General features: G+C 38.1%; 1 protein-coding gene across 1 annotated transcript in view; it reads left to right on the forward strand.

Annotated features, from left to right (window-relative positions):
• The first annotated feature begins 278 nt into the window (after positions 1-278).
• Positions 279-27463, forward strand: part of roraa (RAR-related orphan receptor A, paralog a) — a 504086-nt gene continuing 476901 nt past the window's right edge. Inside the window, exon 1 of the mRNA XM_055155291.1 lies at positions 279-693. Within this exon, the coding sequence (XP_055011266.1) occupies positions 540-693 (154 nt within the window). The 5' untranslated portion in view covers positions 279-539. The remainder of the gene's footprint in view (positions 694-27463) is intronic.

A 27463-nucleotide genomic window follows, 5' to 3' on the forward strand; every position in this document is an offset into this window, starting at 1 on the left:
GGAGCGTGCATGTGATAGATTAGATGTAATAGCTCCACGAGGCTCTAAATAGAAATAAAAGTGGATTGTGCGCATGATGCAACTGCGTGTCACAGGGCGCATCTGGGCCGTTTGGTCAGTCCGCCGGTTTACAGCAGAAGCCCGTCTGTGTCTGCGGGCTGGTTATATAATTCCTAACACACGTCAGTAGACAATATCCAGAGGTAGTGAACTGTTTAACCAGGTTGCATAATGACAAAGTGTTCGCGACGCGCAGTCAAAGAGCGCACACTCGATCAGCATGGATTACTCCCAGGCCTCTATCTATTCTTCGACTATTGACAACCTCTCCCTCTTCACTTGTGTTGAGTGGGGCTCTCACTAGCGCTGCCAGTGGACAATCAGACATACACACCCACCTCCAGACACTCGCATTTCTCATTTCTTACTTCTAGTTTAATTTAGATAGCAAGAGGCAGTGTTTGGGAGCGCGCGCTTTGTGTAGAAAATCGCCGAAAGTCTTGGCGCTTTACGCGAAGATTCAAGCCGAAAGATTCAACATGGAGTCCCCACCAGATCCTGCGAGCGACCCGAGCAACGGCGCCTCCGAGCCGGCTACCCCGCTCAGGGAAACCCCGGTAAACCTCGAGACGCTCCGGAAAGCGGACCATCCAGCCCCGGTTCGAAGGCAAACCTGCTCCAGCACCAACAGAGGTAAGCGGCACCGGGTTCGCGTCTTACGTGTCAAAAGAGCTGACAATAGCGGGGCATTTTCTACTAAAAACTTCAAACGGAACGCTCTCCACCCCCCCGTGTGCTTCACAGGAGCAGCGTTCAGAGGCACGGCGCTGTGGTCGTGTCTCTTACATAGATACATGTCAGTGTTTTTACGCGTTTGTCATGATAGTGTGTTTACGGACGGGGCTCGGAGCAGAGGGGAGCGATACGGTCGCGCGTTTTTTGCTGCTGTCAGTGTGTGGGGCGAATTCACAAATCAATCCCAACTTCAAACGCACGCGGACCTTGCCTCGTGCACGTTCAGCCGTTTGCTCCCGGTGTCAAAGTGTCAGAAGTTTACGCACTACTTTATCGATCCGTGCCCGGGTTTGGACGCGGACAGGAGGGGGACGTGTCCTCCTCCTGTCCGCGCACACGCCAAACCCCCGAGATATTTTTTTTTTGGACTCGGGGATCTAAAACGCGGCGCGCATCGTTAAGAAAGGGAAGATGTACGAAGCGGAATGCGTTTGTTTCACTGGGCATCGCTGCACCGCTTCATTCAGCAACCCCCCCTCCACACACACACACACACACACACACACGCCGTGAACGCGCCACGGCTGACACTTGAACGCCTCACGGTGATGTCCTTGTGGTCACTGAGTGCGTCTGGGTGCTTTTCCATGTGTATTCGCTGTCGTCCCGTCCATGTTGTACAGTACCGACAGTGTTTAACCACACCCCCTTACTGTCTCGCTGTAACTTCAATACAGACCCGAGCTTTCCGCGACTATTCCTCGCGCTCGGACTCGTACCAGCCCGAGAAATGCAGCCAGACACACAGACGATGCGAGCACAACGTCTTAGTGTCGGGAAACGCTTTTTACACTTATTTCGCTTTTGACGCGCGTCCCCGTCCCCGTCCCGCCGTGCGCGCGTGGGTATATTTAGACTGTGATATGGTGAATGTGGAATGTAAGCTGGTTATGTAACAGGTTTAGCCATAAACACAGGCGCGCAACTCCCGAGCACAAATCGCCATTGCGTTTTTTTAGGGGTTTTTTTTTTTTTTGGAAGTTGCCAGTGTGGTCCAGGCGAGCTCGGGTCTGTGGAGAGGAGAGGAAAGAGGAAAAGAGGAGAGAGGGGAAGGCTGGACGCAGAGCCGGTGGAAATGTCTGAAAGGAAACAGTGAGGCCGAGTGTTGGCACGGGCCCGCGCGCTCTTACGTAACAGCGGGCCAAAAGACAGGTACAGAGGGGAGGCTTCGTGGATTGATTTGTCTTTTCACGAGTCTGACTTTGAGACACTCCTAACCTGCTGACCCATATCCACCCCCCCACCCCTGTATACGCGGGATTAAAGTGCGTCTGGGTAAAAGAAAGAGGAAAAAGGCGGACTGGATGTGTTATGTAATGCTCGAACGGCTGAAAGAGCGAGAAAAAAAAAAGGAAAAAAAAGGTTCAGGACGAGCACCGCTGAGCAAACTTTTCACTGCAGAGTCCAGAGCCAGAGCAGGGGACTGGGTTTAACCGAGGAAGAGAAACTGGAGACACTTCTGTTAAAATGTCCACGTAAAACTCGAAAATACAACATTTGTTTTCCAAATCAGATCAGAAGATGCATGTGAAACAAAATATAATGTTCTTTTAATACAGATTTACAGAAATATAGTGAGTTTTATCAGTACGACAAAATGTATCTGTAAATATCTAATATTAGACTTGAACAGTTTGGTCTGCAGTGTCCTCATAAACCTCAAAAATACAACTTTTTTTTGCAAATCAGACAAGAGGATGTGTGTTAGACAAAATATAATGTTCTTTTAATAAAGATTTACAATGCATTTACAGAAATACAGTGACTTTTATCAATACGCCATAATGTATCCTGTATTAAACTTGATACATTTCTGTTAAAACCTGTCAGCAATGTCCTCATAAATCTCGGAAATACAACTTTTTTTGCAGATCAGATCAGAAGATGCATGTGAAACAAAATGTAGTGTTCTTTTAATACAGATTTACAGGAATATAGTGAGTTTTATCACAATGTGGCTTTAAAAATCCAGTGTTAAACTTTAACAAGGTCCTCATAAACCTTGAAAATACAACCTTTTTTTTGCAAATCAGATCATAAGATGCACGTTAAACAAAATATAGTGTTCTTTTACTACAGATTTACAGAAATATAGTGAGTATTAAAGAATTAAACTTCATGAATTTCTGTTAAAGCATGTTTGCAATGTCCTCATAAACCTCGAAAATACAACTTTTTTTGCAAATCAGACTAGAAGATGTGTGTTAGACAAAATATAATGTTCTTTTAATACAGATTTACAGAAATATAGTGAGTTTTATCAGTACGACAAAATGTATCTGTAAATATCTAATATTAGACTTGAACAGTTTTGTCTGCAATGTCCTCATGAACCTCGAAAATACAACATTTGTTTTCCAAATTAGATTAGAAGATGCACGTTAAACATAATATAGTGTTCTTTTAATACAGATTTACAGAAATACAGTGAGCTTTAATAGTACGACAAAATGTGGCTTTAAAAATCCAGTGTTAATCTTTAACAACGTCCGCATAAACCTCGAAAATACAACCTTTTTTTTGCAAATCAGATCAGAAGATACATGTTGTAGCAGATAAAGCATCTTTTTAAACTTTGTAGCAACGTCCTCATAACGTTCACATAAACTTCGAAAATACAACTTTTTTTTGCAGATCAGATCAGAAGGTGCATGTTCAGCAAAATATAATGTTCTTTTAATACAGATTTACCGGAATATAGTGAGTTTTAACAGTATGACAAAACAAGGCTTTAAAAACCCAGTGTTAAACTTTAACTAGGTCCTCATAAACCTTGATAATACAGTGTTTGTCATATCAGAAGATGTATGTTAAACAAAATATAGTGTTTTATCAAAATGACAGAACGTGGCTTTAAAAATCCAGTATTAACCTTGAACAATTTCTGTTAAAACATGTTTGCAACGTCCTCATAAACCTTGACAATACAGCGTTTCTCATATCAGAAGATACGTTATATCAGATATTGTAGTGAACTGGCTTTAAAAATGTAATATTTAATTTAAAAATTTTTAGCAATGTCCTCATAACGTCTTTATAAATCTCGAAAATACAACTTTTTTTTGGCAAATCAGATGGGAAGATGCATGTGAAACAAAATATAATGTTCTTTTAATACAGATTTACAGAAATATGGTACTTTTTATCAAAATGACAAAATGTGGCTTTAAAAATCCAGTATTAACCTTGAACAATTTCTGTTAAAACATGTTTGCAACGTCCTCATAAACCTTGACAATACAGCTTTTCTCATATCAGAACATACGTGTTATACAGATAAAGCAGTGAGCTGGCTTTAAAAATATAATATTTAACCTAAAACTTTGTAGCAACGTCCTCATAACGTCCTCATAAACCTCGAAAATACAACTTTTTTTTGCAAGTCAGATCAGAAGATGCATGTGAAACAAAATATAATGTTCTTTTAACACAGATTTGCAGAAATATAATGAGTTTTATCAATACAACAAAATGTAGCTTTAAAAATCCAGTATCAATTTCTGTTAAAACATGTTTGCAACGTCCTCATAAACCTTGACAATACAGCGTTTTCTCATATCAGAAGATACATGTTACACCAGATACAGCAGTGAGTTGAATACAGATTTACGATGTTTCAACAAAACTAATCAGTGTGTCAAAAATGTAGCTTGAAAAATCATAAATGCCATCAGTAAATACAACTCCTTCCCAAATCAGAAGATACATGTTATACCACGTGCTGTAATTTTAAAGTTTTTTAGCTATGTCCTCATAACACAACTTTTCTTTTTAGATCAGCTCAGAAGATGCACGTGAAACAAAATATAATGTTCTTTTAGAGTTTTCTCAGATCAGTGTAACAAAATATGGCTTTAAAATATTAAACTCTAACAATTTCTGTTAAAACTTTTTTTTTTAGCAACCTTCTCATGAATACAGCTCTTAAATCAGAAGCTCTATGTCTGTATTTTGTTTTATATATATATATATACATATCAGGGGCCCCGTCTTTAAACTATCACAGCCTCTGGGCAGTTCCCTTTTACAGGACGTCCATAGAATAGAATTGTCTGAACTGTTTTAAAGGTTTGGAGATGTTTTGTAAAGTAATTAAATAAATAAATACAGTACAGTACAGTACACTTAGTCAAATCGATGTTGCAATATGTGGCGTTAAAAATAAAACACGTAACTTTTACCATGTCTCTTGAAACCTTTTATCAGTGTTCTCATAAACCTTGAAAATATGCATTTAATAATAGTGATTATGTCTTTATTTATAGAGTTATTTTAGAGTACTTAAAAGGTGTACAAAGTGTTAAGACACAACAGTAGTAGTAGTAGTAGTAGTAGTAGTAATATACATTTTAGGTGTCTGTACTTTGCTTAAGTTGATTTAAACGTGGATACTTTTTACTTTTACTTCACTACATTCGAGACTCCACTGCATTTTTGATCCGGACTGAAAAGTAAAAGTATTTTTTTATAAGTGTGTGAGATCTGCAGAAAAGGTTGAGGGTTTAAAAAAATACGCAAATAAAAATAGCTTTTCAAAATTCAGCGCGAATTTGTGTAAAGTATTTATTATAAGTCTTCAAATTTAGTGATTCTGATGTACTAGAATACTTTCATCTTTTACTCTTTAAGTACATGTTTAAACGGGTACTTAAATACTTGAGTTTTTCATGTGATACTTTTACTTTTACTAACATAAACGAGTACTTCTTACACCCCTGTTAAAATGGGATCAATTTAATACAGATTTCCAGTGCAGTAACAAGACTATAGTACATTTACTCAACTCAATGTGATGAAATGTGACTTTAAAAATCAAATATGTCTCAAATAAATCTCGTATAAATAAACTCAGAAACAAGACAAGACAACAGAACGAAAGTAGCTGTTGTGTTTTTGTGAAATCCTTATTACGATATTTTCTGATCTATGTTTTAATGTGGTTTCCTCGTCACAAACACAACACAAAATAAATAAGTCGCAGCACGTTTGCTTTACGAGGGTTAAACTTTGGAGTCTCAACAGAATGAAAATGTAGAAATGGACCAAGCACAAACCCGAGGGTCTGACTGAATATATTCAAAGTTCTTTTGTCTTCGTCAGGGTGTAAGAAAACCAGGATTTGTGTTTTGTTTTGTTTAATTCACTCACGTTTTACACACAAATCCTGCAGATTCTGGCTTCTCTTTTGTTTAGTTTTGTTTTTATTTGATGGGACAAAGTACAGAGACATTAAGCTCGAAAAAACAGTGATGTGCAGTAGTAGTAATAGTAGTAGTAGTAGTAGTAGTAGTAGTAGTAGTAGTAGTAGTATACATTTTAGGTGTCTGTACTTTGCTTATGTTGATTTAAATGTGGATACTTTTTACTTTTACGTTACTACATTTGAGAGCAGGTAGTATTTGTACTTTCTACTCCGCTGCGTTTTTGAACTGGACTGAAAAGTAAAAGTATTTTTTATGAGAGTGTGAGACGTACTGAAAAGCCGAGGGTTTATTTTGAGCACGTTTGTCGTTGGAACAAACAAAAATACACAAATAAAAACAGCAGTGCAAATCTTTATATTATAAGGCTTCAAATGCAGTGATATACTATACTACTTGTACTTTTTACTCTTTACGTATATTTTTAAACGGGTGCTTTAGTTTTTCATGTGATGTATGTGGACTATAGTAGGTTTACTCAACTCGATGTGACGAAATGTGGCTTTAAAAATCAGATATGTCTCAAATAAATCTCGTATAAATAAACTCAAACACAACAGAACGAAAGTAACCGTTGTCTTATTGTGAAATCCTTATTACGTTGTTTTCTGATCTGGTTTTAATGTCGTTTCCTCGTCACAAACAGACCTGGAGTTGTCAGATGAAAAGGAAAGATCGAGCGCTTCATTGGGTCATAAAAAAGTTTAAAAATAAAAAAATAAATAGTAGTACAGGTGCGATACGAGGGTTAAACTTTGGAGTCTCAACAGAAGGAAAATGTAGAAATGGACAAAGCACAAACCCGAGGGTCTGACTGAATATATTCAAAGTCCTTTAGTATATTTTAAATAAATTCAATAAAAAATAAAGGCTAAATCATGGCTGTGATACTAAAAGTCTTTGTTAAACCACTTCTTGTGCAAAGTTCATATGAAACACAAACATTTTAATCGTCAAAAAAACAGTGAAAATGTCAAATGTGTCGCATAAACGAGTTTCTTTCCTCTAAAACAAGCAACAAAACTGTAGCTGTAACAAAAAAATTGAATGAAATATACCAAAAAATATCTTGAAAAAATCTTGGCGATATATGGATATAGCAGCCCTCGATATCGATACTGAATCACCACATTAAATGATACGATATATTGATATTTAGTCTTCGTCAGGGCATGTGTGTTTTGTTTAGTTTCATTCGCTCACATGTTTTACACACAAACTCTGCAGATTCTGGCTTCTCTTTTGTTTGGTTTTGTTTTTATTTGATGGGACAAAGTACAGAGACGTTAAGCTCGTAAAAACAGAGATTTTCCACACCAGATTAGAGCAAGACAGTAGTAGTAGTAGTAGTAGTAGTAGTAGTAGTAGTAGTAGTAGTAGTAGTAGTATACATTTTAGGTGTCTGTACTTTGCTTAAGTTGATTTTAATTAGGGGTGTGCAAAAATATTGAAATATCAATATATCGTATCGCTTAATGTGATGATACAGTATCGATATCGTGGGCTGCTGTATCGATATATCACCAAGAGTATTTTTTGGTATATTTTACTAAATTATTTTGTTACAGAGCTACAGTTTTGTTGTTTGTTCAGAGGAAGGAAACTTTTTTATGCGACACATTTGACATTTTCACTGTTTTGAGGATTAAAATGTTTGTGTTTCATATGAAATTTGCACAAGAAGTGATTTAACAAAAACTTTTAGTATCACACACATGATTTAAACTTTATTTTTATTTAACTGTATCGAATCGATTTGAAATATATTGTACTGAATCAAAAGCTCACTGTATCGAGGTATGTATCGTACCGGCAACTTCTTAATGATACCCAGTCCTAATTTTAATGTAGATACTTTTTACTTTTACGTTACTACATTTGAGAGCAGGTAGTATTTGTACTTTCTACTCCACTGCATTTTTGAACTGGACTGAAAAGTAAAAGTATTTTTTATGATACTGTGAGACGTACTGAAAAGGCCAAGAGTTTATTTTGAGCACGTTTGGAGTTCAGGGTTCCCGCTCTTTTTTCACCGGCAAAATTTCAAAACTTAAAAATGTCCATGATTTTTCGTGCCCTAAAGTGAATTTTCCATGACTTTACATGTGTAGAATTGATCAGACTTTTAGGGCTAAATCTGAAATGTGAACTCTTTCCACTCAATTTATGGTTTGGGATTATAGTTTTTTTAACTTTCAAAATCCTGTCAGTGCATTTATTGTCGTCTCTTTTAAACAAAAAAGGCACAAACGTTCAGAAATAATCAGAATAGTCTAATGAAAACTTAACAGAACGCTGTAGTTGTGTGAAAAAGGTACTCAAATTCCATGACTTTCCCAGGATTTCCATGACCGTTGGAACCCTGACCTTATGATAATTAACACAAAGTACTAGGATTTTTCTTGTAACGTGTAATATTTGACACTATTTACAGGGTCTTGGCAAGTTTTCTGAAGGACTTTAGTGATTTGATAAAAAGTAGACCGAACAAATGATTGATAAGTAAGAATAGATAAATGGAAAAGCAGAATTTATATTCATTTTTAAATTTTTAGTCAGAATAATGTATTGTTTCATGTATAATGAAATTGATACCTAAATTCCATGGCTTTTCCAGAACTTTCATTGAATTTACAACATTTCATGACTTTTCCTAGCCATGGGTAATGACATTTTCAATTTCCATGACTTGTCCAGGATTTCCATGACCGTGGGAACCCTGTAGTTGGAACAAACCAAAATACGCAAATAAAAACAATTATTCTCTTGTTTCTGTTTGCTTCAAATTGAGTGATTTTGATATACTCTAATACTTGTATTTTTTCTCTTGAAGTACATTTTTAAACGAGTACTTTAATACTTTTATTTAAGTACAGTTTTTACAGTGTGATACTTTTATTTTTACAAACAAAACAGAGTACTTCCATTTCCCTGATTTACAGAAGTAAATACAATGCAATTATAATCAACAACAGTACATTTTTAATAGGTACAATAATAGATACGATACACTTTCGATTCAATATGATGTATACTTCAAATTGATTCGATACGATTCAATAAAAAATAAAGGCTAAATCATGTCTGTGATTCTAAAAGTCTTTGTTAAACCACTTCTTGTGCAAAGTTAATACGAAACACAAATATTTTAATCATCAAAACAGTGAAAAAAAAAATAAAAAACTGTAGCTGTAACAAAAAAATTAAAATAAAAGTAAAATATACCAAAAATTACTCTTGGCCATGTATCAATACAGCAGCTCACGATATCGATACTGTATCATCACATTAAGCGATGCGATATATTGACATTATGATTTGTACACACCCCTTATTTTTAACACTTTAACTGAAGTACAGTTTTTCATTTATTTTTACAAACAAAACAGAGTACTTCCATTTCCCTGATTTACAGAAGTAAATAAAATGCAATTAAAGTCAACAATAGTACATTTTTCATAGGGCTGGTATCATTAAGAAGTTGCCGATACGATACATATCTCGATACAGTGCACTTTCGGTTTGAAAATTTCAAATTGATTCGATACAGTTCAATAAAAAATAAAGTCTAAAGTCTTTGTTAAACCCCTTTTTGTGCAAAGTTCATATGAAACACAAACATCTTAATCATCATAAGCGAGTTTCTTTCCTCTAAACAAGCAAAAAAACTGTAGCCGCAACAAAATAATTGAGTAAAATATACCAAAAAATACTCTTATATCGATATATATATATGATATGATTTGATATATGATATATATCGATACAGCAGCCCATGATATTGATATTGTATCATCACATTAAGCGATACGATATATTGATATTGTGATATTTTTACACTTCCCTAATTTTTTATACTTTTTCTTACGTACAGTTTTTCATGTGATACTTTATTTTTACAAACAAAACAGAGTACTTCCATTTTGGATCTGCAGTCCCTGATTTACAGAAGTAAATACAATGCAATTATAATCAACAACAGTACATTTTTAATAGGTACAATAATAGATACGATACACTTTCGATTCGATACGATATATACTTCAAATTGATTCGATACGATTCAATAAAAAATAAAGGTTGAATCATGTCTGTGATACTAAAATGTTTGTTAAACCACTTTTTGTGCAAAGTTAATACGAAACTTAAATATTTTAATCATCAAAACTGAAAAAAACTGTAGCTGTAACAAAAAAATTTGGTAGAATATACCAAAAATTACTCTTGGTGATGTATCGATACAGCAGCCCACGATATCGATACTGTATCATCACATTAAACTATACGATATATCGATATTTTGATATTTTTACACATCCTTAATTTTTAAACTGGTACTTTAATACTCTAACTATGTAGAATTTTCCACGTGATACTTTTATTTTTACAAACAAAACCGAGTACTTCCAGTTTCCCGATTTACAGAAGTAAATACAATGCAGTTATAGTCAACAATACGACAATAATAATGAGTCGCACTGTTCATTCTCAGACGCACAAACGCACAAACACACACAGAAACATTAACGGCAAATTTTAATATACAAAATACTTTACGTACCATTTCTACGATTATATCAGTACATATCTTATAAAAGTACAATATCCCAGTGTGTTTCTCTTTCTCCGTGTTGTGTTGTGTGTGTTATGTTGTGTTGTGTTGTGCGTTGTGTTGTGTGTTGTGTGTTGTGTGCGTTTGGCCCTGGCTCGTCAAAAGGCCCCTCTTCAGCAGATTGTGGAAAGGCCGGTGCCCTGGAGCTCGTGGACGCCGTCAGACCGGAGAGCGCTGATGTCTTCATGCGGACTCGGAGCCAGCTTAGCAAATTTGGACAATGAATATTAATAGCGCGGCGCTTATGTAAGACGACGGTGTGAGCAGCTGAAGAGCACTGTTTCTCATCACGCCACCGGCTCCTTTAAAAGATTCACTCTGTAACTTTTTTTTGGGTTGTAGGCGTCCGTCTGCTGATTGTTTCTGTGGATGTGTCCCACAGTTTGACATTAAACAGCTCTACTTTACATTTATTCAATTACAATTAGTTTAATAGCGCAAAAATACCAAGAAAAACACTCATTCTGACTGTGAGTGGCGTCGCCTCTCCACAGATCTGACCTATAACTTGGTCTAGTTTGGTCTCCTTGAAGATAGGAAGGTTTAATGCCATACTGTGAAACACGCTTTAATTGATTTTATTTAATTAATCACGATATCCAAATGTCTTGGTTCGATATTATCATGATATCCAAATCTCTCGGTACGATATTATCACGATATCCAAATACGTTGGTGCGATATTATCACAATATCCAAATATGTTGGTACGATATCATCACGATATCCAAATCTCTGTAAAATCTCTCAGTACAATATTATCATGATATCCAAATCTCTCGTGATATTATCACAATATCCAAATCTCTCTGTAAAATCTCTTGGCACGATATTATCATGATATGCATATCTCTTGGTATGATATTATCACAATATAGAAATCTCTAGGTGCGATATTATCATGATATCCGAATCTCTTGGTACCATATTATCATGATATTTAAATCTCTTGGTACGATATTATTATGATATCCAAATTTTTCTGTAAAATCTCTCGGTACGATATTATCACGATATCCAAATCCCTCAGTCCAATATTATCATTATATTCAAATCTCTCTGTACGTTATTATCAGGATACCCAAGTCTCTCAGCCCGATATTATCACGATATCTAAATCTCTTGGTAAAGTCTCTCTGCATGATATTATCCAAATCTTTCTGTAAAATCTCTCTGTGCAATATTATCATGATATCGAAGTGTCTCGGTATGATATTATCACAATATCCAAATCTCCCAGTATGAGGTTTTCACGATATCCAAATGTCTCGGTGCGATATTATCACAATATACATTTCACGGTACGATATTTATTGCGATATTTTTGAGAGACTGATATAATTGTAGATAGAACACTTTTTTCTTTTAAAATCCCCTGACAAGATTTTGGTGCGAATTATTTCCATCATAATCCCAAGAATTCAAGTAAAAAACACTTCTCTTCATGTCGTTTGCGCTGAAATGCATCATGGGAAATGTAGTTCCAGATGTTTATAAGCTGTTGCTGCTATAAAACCATGCATTTACGCAAAGGAACTTGTAATTCTGTATTATTGTGAGACTTTTGACGATACGATATCACGATATTAGTATTAAACCAAAGAAAACAACGCGTATTTTTGTACTTTTTTACAGTATTGATCAGTTAAGAGAAGTAAATAAACATATAGAGATGGTGTGGGTTTTAAAGTGCGTCAGGCTGTAGTGATTCTGTTTTTACTGGAGATTTGAAAGAAAAATAAAGGGCTTCTAGGAAAATACTTGGATCAGAATTTCCCTAAACAGTGGAGACGAGTTTACGACGTTTTATAATTGCCGTAAAACAGCGTACAACCGTGTTACTGTGTTTGATTATTGTGAAACGTGAGCTAGAAGTACGTCTGCGTTCCTCTTGCATATTTTCGTCCGTGTGTTTATTTTCATTCACGGCTCGGCTCTGTGTCCTGACCTGCCCCTTTGCGCCCGGTGCCCTTCCTGTCAGAGCGGCACCGCGGGTGGAGTCAATCATTAATGCTGTTAATCACTGTTTTTGTTTTGTAAAAGGAGTCATGTCGTGTTACGTAACGAGTCTGAGCGCGGCGGTTCCACCTGTTTGTGACTTTAGTTTAGTTTTAATGCAGGGATGGTGTTTTTAGTCTTGTTTTAGACCTGGTTCAGTCCTGGTTTAGTCCTGGTTTGGACTTTATTTAGACCTGGTTTAGTCTTGGTTCAATCCTGGTTCAGTCCTGGTTTAGTCCTGGTTCAGTTCTGGCTTAGTCCTGTTTTAGTCCTGGTTTAGATGTGGTTTAGTTCTGGTTTAGTCCTGTTTTAGTTGTGGTTTAGTCCTGGTTCAGTCCTGGTTTAGTCTTGGTTCAGTCCTGGTTTAGACCTGGTTTGGACTTTATTTAGACCTGGTTTAGTCTTGGTTCAATCCTGGTTCAGTTCTTGTTAAGTCCTGGTTCAGTCCTGGTTTAGATGTGGTTTAGTTCTGGTGTAGTCCTGGTTCAGTTCTGGCTTAGTCCTCTTTTAGTCCTGGTTTAGTCCTGGTTTAGATGTGGTTTAGTTCTGGTTTAGTCCTGTTTTAGTTCTGGTTTAATCCTGGTTCAGTCCTGGTTTAGTCTTGGTTCAGTCCTGGTTTAAACCTGGTTTGGACTTTATTTAGACCTGGGTTAGTCTTGGTTCAATCCAGGTTCAGTTCTTGTTTAGTTCTAGTTCAGTCCTGGTTCAGTCCTGGTTTAGTCCTGGTTTAGACCTGGTTTAGTCCTGGTTTAGTCCTGGTTTAGACCGGGTTCAGTCCTGGTTTAGACTTGTTTTAGTCCTGTTTTAGTTCAGGTTTCAGCCTGTTTTAGTCCTAGTTTAGTCCTTGTTTAGATCTGGTTTAGTCCTCGTCTTCATGTGCGTTTTATTAAACTTCTTCGTCCTCTTCCTCTAACTTATTTACATTTGTTTACTTTGGCATTTCTCCAATAATTTTATCGACTGTTTGACTTAAATTAAAAAGTCGCACGAGCGTAAATAAAATCTGAAGTGAGAGCGGAACAAACGTAGACCAGGACTGTTCCACGGAAACTCACACTCTGCTTTTTATTACACACATTCTTGTTCCAATCTGATTCTATAACAACAGATTTGTGACTCATATCACTTTTTAACTCAAGTCTCTGCAAACACACACACTTATACCAGCCTCGTGTGTGTGTGTGTCTGTGTGTTTAAGTGTGTGTATAGATTGTTTTGTCTCATGTAAATGTTTGTAGAGTTTTATCGAAGGCCGGGATCGTTTCAGTGTTGCAGAATCAGGCCGAGTGTGAAAGTCCAGTGATACAGACTCCATAAGCCGTGTTCATGTCAGTGTTTGTACTTTGTCAGAGTTATGTCACACACACTGTTACGGGCTAATGCCTCGACAAGAAACCATCTGCTGAAATTAAAATGATGAAATAAAGAACAACAAACAAGCAAAAGTGTAAATGAACATTGTAAGAGACTGAAAAGTAACACACATGGACGTTCACGCAGACTCTGGCTCTGTCTTTTCTGCATCACTCGAGGAAAAACTAAAACTAAAACCAAACACGATCCACAACAGTCCATCTTTCCACAATCAATGAATAATTTAGCTCCATAAAATGCTTCTGTATGAAAGAAAAATAGATATTTATATAACTGGACAATTGTTTCTGTACAGATTTAGACTCTGGCTGCAGCACCAGCTCCTTTAATCTTATTTTCTCACTCATGAAAAATTTAAATATTGACACATTTTCATTAAAAATATTCAGTGCAGTACTGAATATTCATATATATATTAAAAAAACAAAACAAGTGTGTCCAGTTTACAGAACTGAGCCCTGGACGACTGATGATTACACATTTATTTAACCTCTGAGTCACATACACCCCAAGAATTTACTTTTTTTCTTCCCGCTCTCTTGGGGTCAATCAGATCTAAATGTTTATTTTCAAATAAATTCTCGCCAAATGAGAAACCTGGTTTAGACCTGGTTTAGACCTGGTTTAGACCTGGTTTAGACCTGGTTCAGACCTGGTTTAGACCTGGTTTAGACCTGGTTCAGACCTGGTTTAGACCTTGTTTAGATCTGGTTTAGACCTGGTTTAGACCTGGTTCAGACCTGGTTTAGACCTGGTTCAGACCTGGTTTAGACCTGGTTCAGACCTGGTTCAGACCTGGTTCAGACCTGGTTCAGTCCTGGTTCAGTTTCTGGTTCAGTCCTGGTTCATCCTGGTTCAGTTCCTGGTTCAGTCCTGGTTCAGTCCTGGTTCAGTTCTAGTTCAATCCTGGTTCAGTCCTGGTTCAATCCTGGTTCAGTCCTGGTTCAGTCCTGGTTCAGTCCTGGTTCAGTTCTGGTTCAGTCCTGTTTCAGTCCTGGTTCAGTCCTGGTTTAGACCTGGTTCAGTCCTGGTTCAGTCCTGGTTCAGTCCTGGTTTAGACCTGGTTTAGACCTGGTTCAGACCTGGTTCAGTCCTGGTTCAGTTCTAGTTCAGTCCTGGTTCAGTTCTAGTTCAGTCCTGGTTCAGTCCTGGTTCAGACCTGGTTCAGTCCTGGTTCAGTCCTGGTTCAGTTCTAGTTCAGTCCTGGTATTATTGTCTTTGCCTTTACTTAATTTTTTGATAATATTTGTATTTGGTATTTATTATTAAAATGGCTTTTTCGTTTAGAAAATAAGAAAAATACAAAAATCTTGTACGAGTATAATGTGATTCCTTAATTAAAAAAAAAATTTATATTAAAAAAAAAAAAGAGCATATAGTTTTTGTATTGACTCTGTTTACGATGAATTGCAAACTCGATTTTTAAACTTGAACGTAAAAAGTTTGTGAAATGTAAGTCAGAGGCGGAGTGAGGCAGGGCTCCTCGCGGCGGCTCCTGCGGTTTAAGTGGGTCTGGCTCTCGCCGCGTCCCCGGAGGTGACGCCGAGCTCAGATCTGAGGCCCATCTGCAGAAGCGCGCACAAAAATGTGAATATTAATACCACTAATACTCCAGATGCAGCGTTGGAGGCAGTTAAAGGCGTCTAATTTTAATGCGGTTCAGACGGGCTCCTGACAGACGGGGCCCGTAGAGAGAGAGAGTGTGGGGCCCCTCAGACCGAGCGGTGTCTGGAGGTGTGACACAACTGCAGCCAGGGCCCCCGGTTCAAAAAGAGACCCAAATATATACGAGCAAACTTTCACCGGAGTTTTCGCGAACTTCTGTCCACGTCAGATACGAGATGCGATATCGGCAAAGAAACGCACAAAACAAACACTGAACCAAGAGGATTAAACTAGGACTGAACTAGGACTAAACCAGGACTAAAGCAGAACTGAACTAGGACTGAGTGTTGATAGACCATCGGATGACGAGACGATCGCAGACACCTGGTTCCTCGGGGTCGGGGTTTTCTCTCTCACTCATAAATCCAAAATTAGGCAAGGCAAGGCAAGGCAAGTTTATTTGTACAGCACAATTCGTACACAAAGTAATTCAAAGTGCTTTACAGAATAAGAAATACATTAAAATCATAATAAAAACAAATCAAAACATAAATAATCATGAAGATTAAAATTAAAAAAAGAGAGACATAAATTGGAGAGAAGAGTGCGGAATGAAAACCTTTCAGTTATTTGCACAGTTAAACAGAAATGTTTTGAGTCTGGATTTAAACAGCGTCACAGAAGAGTCTGTCTCACATGTTCAGACTGTTCCAGGTTTTAGCTGCATGAACCTGAAACTCTGACTCCCCTTGTTTAGTTCGTGACTCTGGGCACCAGCAGGAGGTTGGTCCCTGAGCTCCTCAGAGTGTGAGATGTTCATATGACACTAACATGTCACAGATGGACTTTGGTGCTCGGACATGGAGACACTTGTACAAGCAGAGCTGCTTTAAAGTCTCTGAGCCACAGGAGCCAGAGCAGAGACCTGAGACCAGGACTTATGTGCTCGTACTTCCTAGTTCGAGTCAGGACCCGAGCTGCAGCGTTCTGGATGTTCTGGATGTTCTGGATGTTCTGCAGCGTCTCACAGCTCGTTTGGAGAGACCAGTGAGCAGAACATTACAGTATCTAACCTACTGGAGACAAATGCATGGATAAGTTTCTCCAAGTCTGATTTAGACAGTAAACCTTTGATTTTTGCTATGTTTTTTAGATGGTAAAAGGCTGCAGATGTTATTGATTTTATGTGGCTGTTAAAGTTCAAGTCTGAGTCCATTATTACCCCTAGATTTCTTGCCTGATTTGAAGGTTTTAGAGAGAGAGACTGGAGGTGATGCTGACACTGTCCCTTTGTTTCTGTGGACCAAACACTATGACTTCAGTCTTGTCAGAGTTTAGCTGGAGAAAGTTGTTTTGCCTCCACACACTGATCTGTTGGATGCAGTGACCAAGTGACTCCACTGGTCCATAGTCTCCTGCTGCCAGAGAGACGTAGATCTGAGTGTCGTCTGCATAATTGTGGTACGACACGTTATTGCTGCTTATTAACTGGCCTAATGGCAGCATGTAGAGATTGAACAACAGGGGGCCCAGGATTGACCCCTGAGGCACCCCACAGGTCAGGGCCATGTCATCTGAGACACAGTTTCCAATTTCAACAAAATACTTCCTGTCTTCTAGATAGGACTTGAACCAGTTTAGTACAGTACCAGAGATGCCCACCCAGTCCTCTAGTCTCTGTAAGAGGATCCATGATCGACAGTGTCAAAAGCAGCACTCAGATCTAACAGGATCAAGACTGAGACTTTGCCTGCATCAGTGTTCAGGCGGATGTCATTTGTCACCTTGATAAGAGCAGTCTCAGTGCTGTGGTGGGCTCTAAAACCTGACTGGAAAACATCAAAGGAGTTGTTCATTTGGAGAAAGTTCGTAAGCTGTTGGTAAACAGCTTTTTCAAGGACTTTGCCAAAAAACGGCAGATTTGAGATGGGTCGGAAATTGTTCAGTACTGTGGCATCAAGACTGCTCTTCTTTAGTGCTGGCTTGGACCTGGTTTAATCCTTGTTTAGTCCTGGTTCAGTCCTGGTTCAGTCCTGGCTTAGTCCTGGCTTATTCCTGTTCTAGTCCTGGTTTAGTCCTGGTTCAGTCCTGGTTCAGTCCTGGTTTAATCTGAAAAAAACCAAAAAAAAACCAAACTCCAAAACAAATCATTATCCATTTTTATAGTTGATTTATTCATTATTTTTCATTCATTTTCTTATTTTTGCTTTTATTTTGAAAAACAAACGATCGAATGACACACAGAATGTAAATCAGGATTATTTCTTTTTTAGTATTGTAATTATTTTGTCTGTTGACCGTCCGTAACTCTCACTCGGACGGGGTTTTAGGTGAAATTTCTAAAAACAGACGTACGCGCCCGAACCGTGGCGATAATAACAGTTCGTGAAATAATCTGGAATATTTGTAAGGCAATAAAACGCTGAAGCTAAGAGCACAAATAAAAAGGCAGAGATAGAATCAGGGCCCTGCAGGTAGAAGTGCTTTTAATCGCATTAGCTGCACTCTGCTGCGAGCGCTTCTGCTGAACGCGCTCACTTCACCGGGGCCAGACGCACACACGACGCACCGACGCTTTCAAACCGCCCCAGATATTTTGTTTTTTTATTTTTTTAATTTATGTTTTTATTAGAAAAGGTTCGTATCTTTACAGTCTGTGGTATTACAGAAAGATCAGATTCCTTTTCAGACCTTCTTTTTTTTTTTTTACAAAAACGAAAAGTGAATAAAAAAAATAAAAATAAAAAATAATAACAATAATAATAATAATATAATAAATAGATAAAAAAAATAAAAAATAAATAAATATAATAAAAAAAAAAAAAAAAAGTCGGAACTAACTAACAAACAAACTAACAACAATGTGAGGTGGCCAACTTGAAAGCATTTACCAGACATTTCAACCCTTCAAGAAACAAATTCAGTGAGCACGGTGGAGTCAGGGGATCCATACCCCATTACCTGGTACATTTACAAAAAGTCAATCAAAATCAGCCTGAAAGGGGGATACAAACTGGATTCATTTTTCCCAAATCTTATAAAATTTGTCCCTTTGTACTCTTAGAGCAGGGGTGTCAAACTCATTTTGGTCCGGGGGTCGTATCCAACCGACTTTGATCCCAAAGTGTCCGGATCAGAAAACTCATGTCATATAAACCCCAAAAATAACAATAAGTTCAAATATTTGTGCAGAGAAACACAAATCTATTACAGAAATCTTTTTTTAATTGATGAACTCTTTCTTTTACAAAATATTATAAAATGAACAACCTGAAACTTTAAGAAAAATACAATTACAATTACAAATACACAATGTTTTAACATGAACTTGTTTAACATTAATTTGTATAAACAGGAATAAGTAAATTTTTCTTGTAAAATCCTGCACTCGGCTCCACTTTTCTCATGTTGGACATTTTTCTGATGAGGGTGTCACGGTCAACAGTCAAAACGATCGTCCTTTAAGAGCGTTTGGAAAGAGACAAGTCTTCATTTGTGCTGCTCTGGTGGGAGGGGCCACGTACAGAGACGCTGGAGACGCTGCTGTGATAAACACCACAGAAAATTAACAATATTTTAGTAAAAAATAGAAATAAAATATTTTAGTAGAAAATCAGCCGAGGGCCAGATTAAAGGTCTTGGAGGGCCGGATCTGGCCCCCGGGCCGCATGTTTGACACCTGTGTCTTAGAGTGTATGTCAATTTCTCCATTTTATAAATTTCTAAAACTGTACCAAACCAGTTCTCAAGTGTTGGGGGGGTTGGATTTAGCCATTTCCTAGTTAGTGATTTTTTACTGGCCTTTAATTTCCCCTCCTCGGTCCAAGACTGAGTTTAGACCCAAATACATAAATGAAAAGTCATCAGGAAACTCAACGGCAAAAATACCGTTTAGATTAGGGATGGGCATTCGATGAAATTTTCTTAATCGATCATCGGAAGAATTAACGATCGATTATTGATTAATCATTAACGTTTTTATATTATTATTATTATTACTATCTGCACTAATCTGCATAAATAAATTCAACTTTACGACATATAAACCGTAACGACTCTAGAGCCACATCAGCCCGTTTGACATTATAATGTGTTTAATTCAGTTTTGTTCAAATCTCACAGAAACTAAACTTAAAACCACATCACTAATTTGCATAAACTAAGTGAAGATAAAACTCCAGCTCTTGTGTCGCTGATGTGGTTCAACTTGTGTTGGATTAAAAGACATGACTCAGGTGAATACAGGTCAGTGTGACCAGATTTGCGTTTGTCAAAACCAGGACAGCGTACGGGGGGAGGGGGGCGGGGCCTCGTCATCCACATTGAGCGACTCTCACCTGGAAAAACTTTTTCCCTCTGGACACAGAAACATATGTGCTGCTTTATACACTGTGCACATGGACTCACACTTGTCCCAACGCAACGGAAAGTGTGGAATTTCTTACACAAGTCATCGATCAATACGCATTTAAATACGCATTTGTACGTTGCAGACTGACCCACTGTTTCTGTTTGTGTCTCGCTCCTTCTGATGCAGAGACACATGTACACACCTGTTTGGTCACTTTACGCTACGCACAGCAAACTACATTCGGTTTGTCGATTAAAATGAACGTAATCGATGAAATTCTTAATGATCAATTATCAATTAATCGATTAATCATGCCCATCCCTAGTTTAGAGCTTTATATATTCCGGACCAGTAATGTCGTAGTACTGGGCATTCCCAAAATACATGAAAATGGTTCACCTCCATAGATCCACATTTCCTCCAACATTCTGCATTTGCGTTTTTATATTTACTTTGTTGGGGGTCTTAAAGAATCTTATGATATTTTTCCTACAATGTTCTCTCCATGTCAATGAGCGAGTGGAAACTACAAATGCTTTCCCAGCTTTCTTTAGATACAATTATTCCTGCTTCTTTTTCCCATTTTTTTCTTGATATGTAGAGTTGTATCATTTCTTGCTTGAAGGAGAACATTATACAGATTGGAAACTGCTTTTCTTATAGACGCATCATATGTCGATTTCCCAGATGTGTTTTTATCACGAGAGATAAACTGTTGTAATATAAACTCTTACATTAGAATTTCTGCGTTGTTAAGTTATGAAATAAGTCAGATGTGACACGGTTTATTTGTCCGGTTGCTGTTTTGGAAATTAAACTTCCTCTTATCTCGCCGGTTTCCTTTGAATGACTTTGTGAATAACTTGGTCCTGTCACGATATCAGATTTTGAAATATAATATGTTGCTGAAGTAAATACAGATGATCAGTGTTGTGGAGTAACAGATTACATGTACTGGAGTTATGTAATCAGAGTACAAATGAGGAGTAACTGTGCTAAAGTTACTGTTTCAGTGAGTGGTAATTGGATTACAGTTACTTTGTTGAAATAAATGGATTATACAGAGGTATTTCCCCTTTTTTTTTTTTTTTTTTTTTTTTTTGGTAATTCCACTCATTGCCGGAAACTAAACCAGGTCTAAAACCAGGTCTAAGCCAGATCTAAGTCAGATCTAAGTCAGATCTAAACTAGATCTAAACCAGATCTAAACCAGGTCTAAGCCAGATCTAAACTAGATCTAAACTAGACCTAAACTAGATCTAAACCAGATCTAAACCAGGTCTAAAACCAGGACCTCCTGGTCGTCTCCTTCAGGAGATGTTCTGGGCGTGTCAGGAGGAGGCCCTGGGGAAGACCCAGGACACGCTGGAGGGACTATGTCTCTGGGCTGGCCTGGGAACACCTTGGTGCTGAAGGAAGTGTCTGGGGGAAGGAAGTCTGGGAGTCATTGCTTAGTCTGTCCCCACCCCCTGCCTCTGGAGAAGCAGAAAATAGATGGATGGGTATCGGTTTGAATACTGGTTCGAGCGTCTCATTCTCTGGGCCAGATCGTCCCCCTCCTCCCTCCGGGTGCCGCCTTTTCTTGGGCACAGAGGTGACGTCCTCGCCGGCCTTTAGTCAGACGCATCACACAATGTGATGCGTGTGTGATGAGTTAGAAAATCAGCTTCTATATCGCAATAAACTGAAATGTGAATGTAACGAGGCCTTGTTTATGTCATTTTACTGACATTTTTTTTCAGTCTGTAATATCAATATAATCCTCATTTGCTCGCAGAAGTTCACTATGAAGTCGTATTTTAATATTATTTTCTTGTTCCCCTTGTCCTAACTGTTGATTTAGGAAGAAATATGAATTATTTCCATACTTGCTGCCATGAACATCATTTGTAAGCAGCTCAACACAAGAAACGTCCAGTATCATTTTTAGGAAGGTCTTAACTACGCATTTTATCGAAATTTGTATAATCAGAAATGTGATTTTTCATCTGATTTTCATCGGTTCCACAATATCGTTGAAGCTGATCCTGGTTGGGACTTTAATTGGATTCAATGAGACGATTTATAAACAGATTTTTTGCCCAAAACGTCATGACATTTTCCGTCCTTACACTGGGAATCGGTTAATATCGATATCGGCAGATTGTATCGATATCACCCATTCATTCTTTTTTTATACACAGCTCTATAATTTTAATACATTAAGGAAAAAAATGCAAATACAAAGGTTTCCAAAAGTATATTAGAATGTAAATACTGTAGAATAAAACCTTTCGATGTGTGAAAATTGTACAGTGTCTCACCTTTTTCTCTCTGTGCTTCTTTGCCAATAACTCGCGGAACCGTCCTCTTTAATAATCTTTACACCACAACAACAACAACAACAATAATAACACACGAACTCCTGACGACAAAGACCAAAAGAAAAGAAAAGACGTCTTTGTAAAGTCTCCGTCAAACTCTTTTAGATCTTTAGCTGGAGCTTTTTGAACCAGGCTCTGTTGGTTTTTTTGCCGCGGCCGTTGTTGTTTTTGCTGCCGATTTCTAATTTTGTAAACGTATTAAAAGAAGATATTTGCATTTGAACGTAATAAATATTGTCTTGTTTTTATTCCAGAGAAAACTTCATATTGTCGGTTTGAGAACAGAAGCTGAGGCCTTTGCGTTTTTTTCTAATCGAGGGGACGTCACGGCTTCGGCGCGGGAAAGTTTGGGGCTTTTTCGGGGTCCGGACCTGCTTGTTACTATGGATACGTCATTGCTCTGCCTGGAAAGTTCCGCAGTGTGACATTAAACGGCTCTGCTTTACATTTATTCAGTTACAGGTGGTTTTATAGCTCAAAAATACCTCGCTCGAGTCCAAGATTAGTCCTGGTTTAGAGCTGGTTCAGTCCTGGTTTAGTCTTGTTTTAGTCCCGGTTCAGTCCTGGTTTAGTCTTGTTTTAGTCCTGGTTCAGTCCTGGTTTCATCCTGGTTTAGGCCTCATTAACTTCTGTTTTAGTCCTGTTTTAGTCTAGTTTTAGTCCCGGTTCAGTCCTGGTTCAGTCCTGGTTTAGTCCTCTTTCAGTTCTGTTTTAGTCCTGGTTTAGTCCTGGTTCAGTCCTGTTTTAGTCAAGGTGTAGTCCTGGTTTAGTCCTAGTTTAGTCCTGGTTTAGTCCTGTCCTTTTAGTCAAGGTGTAGTCCTGGTTTAGTCCTAGTTTAGTCCTGGTTTAGTCCTAGTTTAGTCCTGGTTTAGTCCTGTTTCAGTCCTGGTTTAGTCCTGCTTCAGTCCTGGTTCAGTCCTGGTTTAGTCAAGGTTTAGTTCTGTTTTAAGTCCTGGTTTACTCAAGTTTTAGTCCTGGTTTAGTCCTAGTTTAGTCCTGGTTTAGTCCTAGTTTAGTCCTGGTTTAGTCCTGGTTCAGTCTTGTTCTAGTCCTGTTTTAGTCTTGGTTTAATCCTGATTTAGTCCTGGTTCAGTCTTGTTTTAGTCCTGGTTTAGTCCTGGTTTAGGACTCGTTCAGTCCTGGTTTAGTCCTGGTTCAGTTCTGTTTTAGTCATGGTTTAGTCCTGGTTTAGGACTCGTTCAGTCCTGTTTTAGTCTTGGTTTAATCCTGATTTAGTCCTGGTTCAGTTCTGTTTTAGTCATGGTTTAGTCCTGGTTTAGGACTCGTTCAGTCCTGTTTTAGCCTTGGTTGAATCTTGTTTTAGTCCTGATTTAGTCCTGGTTCAGTCCTGGTTCGGTCCTGGCACCTCCATGGAGAAAAGGATCTGAAACACCGTCCACCAGAAAAGTTACACAATGCAGCTTTAATTAATATCCCAGTTTGTTGTCTGAAGTCTGAACTCTCACAGACAGAGGGAGTGGCTCTGGATCACTCACGTTTATGATTATCGACAATTATGAATGATTAGATCGTAATAAAACCATTGTCAAAAGAAGTCAGCGCCGTGATGAATCATTATTGTAAGAGCAGTTTTAATTGTCACTTTTATCAAAACACTAATTATCTTAATTAGATAATAGAATGTCTTATGCAAAGAACAGCTCATGGGATTCCTGTATCACTTCCTCTTTTCAGGTTTCAGTCTTATTTCTAAAGCTGCTGCAGTTTTTTTTCAACAAACACTCCTACTTTTAACCATATTTCGCGAATGTAATCTCAGTTTTTTACTTGATTCCCACCTCCAAAAAAAAAAAAAACAGTTTACACAAGAAACACAATTTTTCTGATATTTTAAACATTATTTCAACAGTCCTTACGCTGAATAAAAATATAATCAGTCGTCCACTGTTCTTTGAAAAACTCGGCACTGTGTCAGCTTTTCGTACTTTAACACTCGACATTTTGCTCTCCTTAAAGGTTGTATGGAGGATTTTTTTTGTTTCAAAGTTGTCAATGATAGATTATAGGATGCAGTAGCCTTGTAATTATGATGACCAAAAAAAAGAGAATAAAAATTCATCAACTCTGGACGTGGCGGGGCTAAACATTTGCCAATAGATAATGAGACTCCCTACGTTTCTAGTGTAACTGACTTGCCTGCGCCGCCGGTACGTGGTTTACGTACGTCTGTCACGCAGTCCACAGACGCAAGACGCACAGACGCTGTTTACTCCACCAACGCAACAGTTCTTAGCGGCTTTTTTTTACCTATATCTTCCTCGCAGTTCACACAAAGTTTGTTGCAATGGCGACAAGAATCCAGGAGCAGTTCGCCGCAAAAGAAAGTCCGTTTTTGAGGTCGCTGAAAGAAGAAGACAAGGGGAAAAGCAGCGAAGCCAAACTAAGGTGATTCTTATAGATTCATTCCAGCGATGGCGCGACTGAAGCAGACGAAGGGTCTAAAAGACTGACGCACTGGTCCACAAATTACTCCTGGACAGGAAACTTCTGCTTATTATGAAAACGTACTTTATTTCCAAGAGCTAAACAAACGTTTTTCAGGACACGAATGTGATATCCTATGTCTGAAAACGTAATTTTCAAGGCAAAGAAAGAGTCCGCTTGCTGCTGCGTGTTGTAGCTAGTTCATTTGCACAGAATCTCTGCTCCTCACTTCTTCTCCGTGCATGAAATGTCCAACACACCCGCTCCCCCCGCTCCTCACTTCTCCGTCTTGCCTAACCAACACTGTAGTTAGTTGTTTACAAGTCATGTGCAGCGGCTGTAAACAAACCTGTTTCTGGCGTAAGGAGGAGGAGGGAGGAGGTGTTTCTACGTAGGAGCTGTAGGGGAGGGGGGGTGGTTTCACGCATGCGCAACATTTGAAAAAGGACAAACAGTCGCTGGATTTCTCGTTCCTTGGAAAATCCTCTATACAACCTTTAACTGCAATACAGAACTGTGCACGTGCATTGACTGTTGCAGTTTGATCTCGAGCTTGTCAGGTGATGAAAATTCTGCAGCAAATGTAAATACGTCATATATTTATATTTATTACATATAAAACTTGGTCGCACATTGGTCACATTTTTCTACAGCGCTTTTCCACCTTCAAGGCACTCAAAGCGTTTTACAACAAGGAACCACTCACCCATTCACACACCAGTGTACGCAGACACTGTGGTTAAATGTCTTGCCCAAGGACACAACGACAGCTTTCATCTGTGGGAGCTGGAATCACACCAGCCAACTTATTATACTTCATATAAATATAATTTTTTAATTGAAAAAAATCAACATAATATTTGCCAAAAAGTCATTTAGGTCTGACCTGTAGCTTGGTCTGGTTTGGTCTCCATGGAGATAAAGATTTAATGCCATATTGTGAAACATTCCTGAAAAAGCAATAACATCTCCATGAAGAAAAACATTTGACGAACCCTCCACCAGAAAAGTTACACAAACGACCTTTAAAAGCCTGTTTACATGAGGACGTTTGTGGGTAAAAATGACAAAATATTTTATCGGAAGTGCCTTTCGTTTAGACGGTGACGGCGTTTTTGGGGCTTAAAAACTAGGGATGGGCATGATTAGTCGATTAATCGATAATTGATCATTAAGAATTTCATCGATTACGTTCATTTTAATCGACAAACCGAATGTATGTTTGTGTGTATCGTGACCAAACAGGTGTGTACATGTGTCTCTGCATCAGAAGGAGCGAGACACAAACAGTGGGTCAGTCTGTAACGAACCGAAGCACAAATGTGGATTTAACGATGATTTGTACAAGAAATTCCACACTTTCCGTTGCGTTGGGACAAGTGTGAGTCCATGTGCACAGTGTATAAAGCAGCACATATGTTTCTGTGTCCAGTGGGAAAAAGTTTTACCAGGTGAGAGTCGCTCAATGTGGATGACGAGGCCCCGCCCCCCTCCCCCCGTACGCTGTCCTGGTTTTGACAAACACAAATCTGGTCACACTGACCTGTATTCACCTGAGTCATGTCTTTTAATCCGACAGAAATTGAACCACATCAGCGACACAAGAGCTGGAGTTTTATCTTTGCTTAGTTTATGCAAATTAGTGATGTGGTTTTAAGTTTAGTTTCTGTGAGATTTGAACAAAACTGAATTAAACACATTATAATGTCAAACGGGCTGATGTGGCTCTAGAGTCGTTACGGTTTATATGTCGTAAAGTTGAATTTATTTCTGCAGATTAGTAGTGCAGATAGTAATAATAATGATGATCATTTTAATATAAAAACGTTAATGATTAATCGATAATTGATCGTTAATTCTTCCGACGATCGATTAAGAAAATTTCATCGAATGCCCGTCCCTATTAAAAACGTAAAAATCTGAAACCAGCCTCCAGAGTGGAAAAGTTGAATACACTCTGCCGTAGTGTTTCCATCTACACTGCCCAAGACGCAAAACTCTGGTCAGATCTGCTCAAGTCACGTACGCGTTTACGTCACATACATACCTGACATGCACACACTTTTGTATTGGGGTTATTTTTATCTCTTTAATCTTGACAAATGCACAGATGGTGATCTACAAATAGTCATTGGTTTGTACAAGTGTTTTGATCCACAAATGCGAATCTAATATTTGCAGCTTGTATTTTGGTCTTTACAAATACGTTTTTGTTTTTTTTTTTGGTCATTTGCAAAAAAATTATTTCATTTGTAAAACTGGAAATTCTGTTTGTAAAATGTGATTCGCATTTGTGGATCACCAGTTACACGAATTCACCGATTTCTGGCGTAATGACGTAATTTTGAGATGCTCATTTTGAGAAATCCACAAACTCTGACACGTTCTTGACCAACAGGGGGCAGCGGTTGGCACACGAAATATTTGACATGCCGAAATGGAAGTGTCTGATCAGCCCAATTCGTTATTGATTATTAATTATGATCAGTGTTGTTTCTAAATGATAAATGATTATATGTCTGAGCAAACCTCATAGTTTATTTCTAAATTAACGTGCGGTAAAGTCACTTAGGCGAAAGTTTAACATTATCAAACTCCTCAACAGCTGAGGACTAAACCAGAACTGAACCAAGACTAAACCAGAACTGAACCAAGACTAAACCAGGACTGAACCAAGACTAAACCAGGACTGAACCAAGACTAAACCAGAACTGAACCA

The sequence above is a fragment of the Boleophthalmus pectinirostris genome, unplaced genomic scaffold (assembly GCF_026225935.1).
Source record: "Boleophthalmus pectinirostris isolate CB_2022bp ecotype Guang Dong unplaced genomic scaffold, ASM2622593v1 HiC_scaffold_2, whole genome shotgun sequence".
NCBI classification, from domain to species: Eukaryota; Metazoa; Chordata; class Actinopteri; order Gobiiformes; family Gobiidae; genus Boleophthalmus; species Boleophthalmus pectinirostris.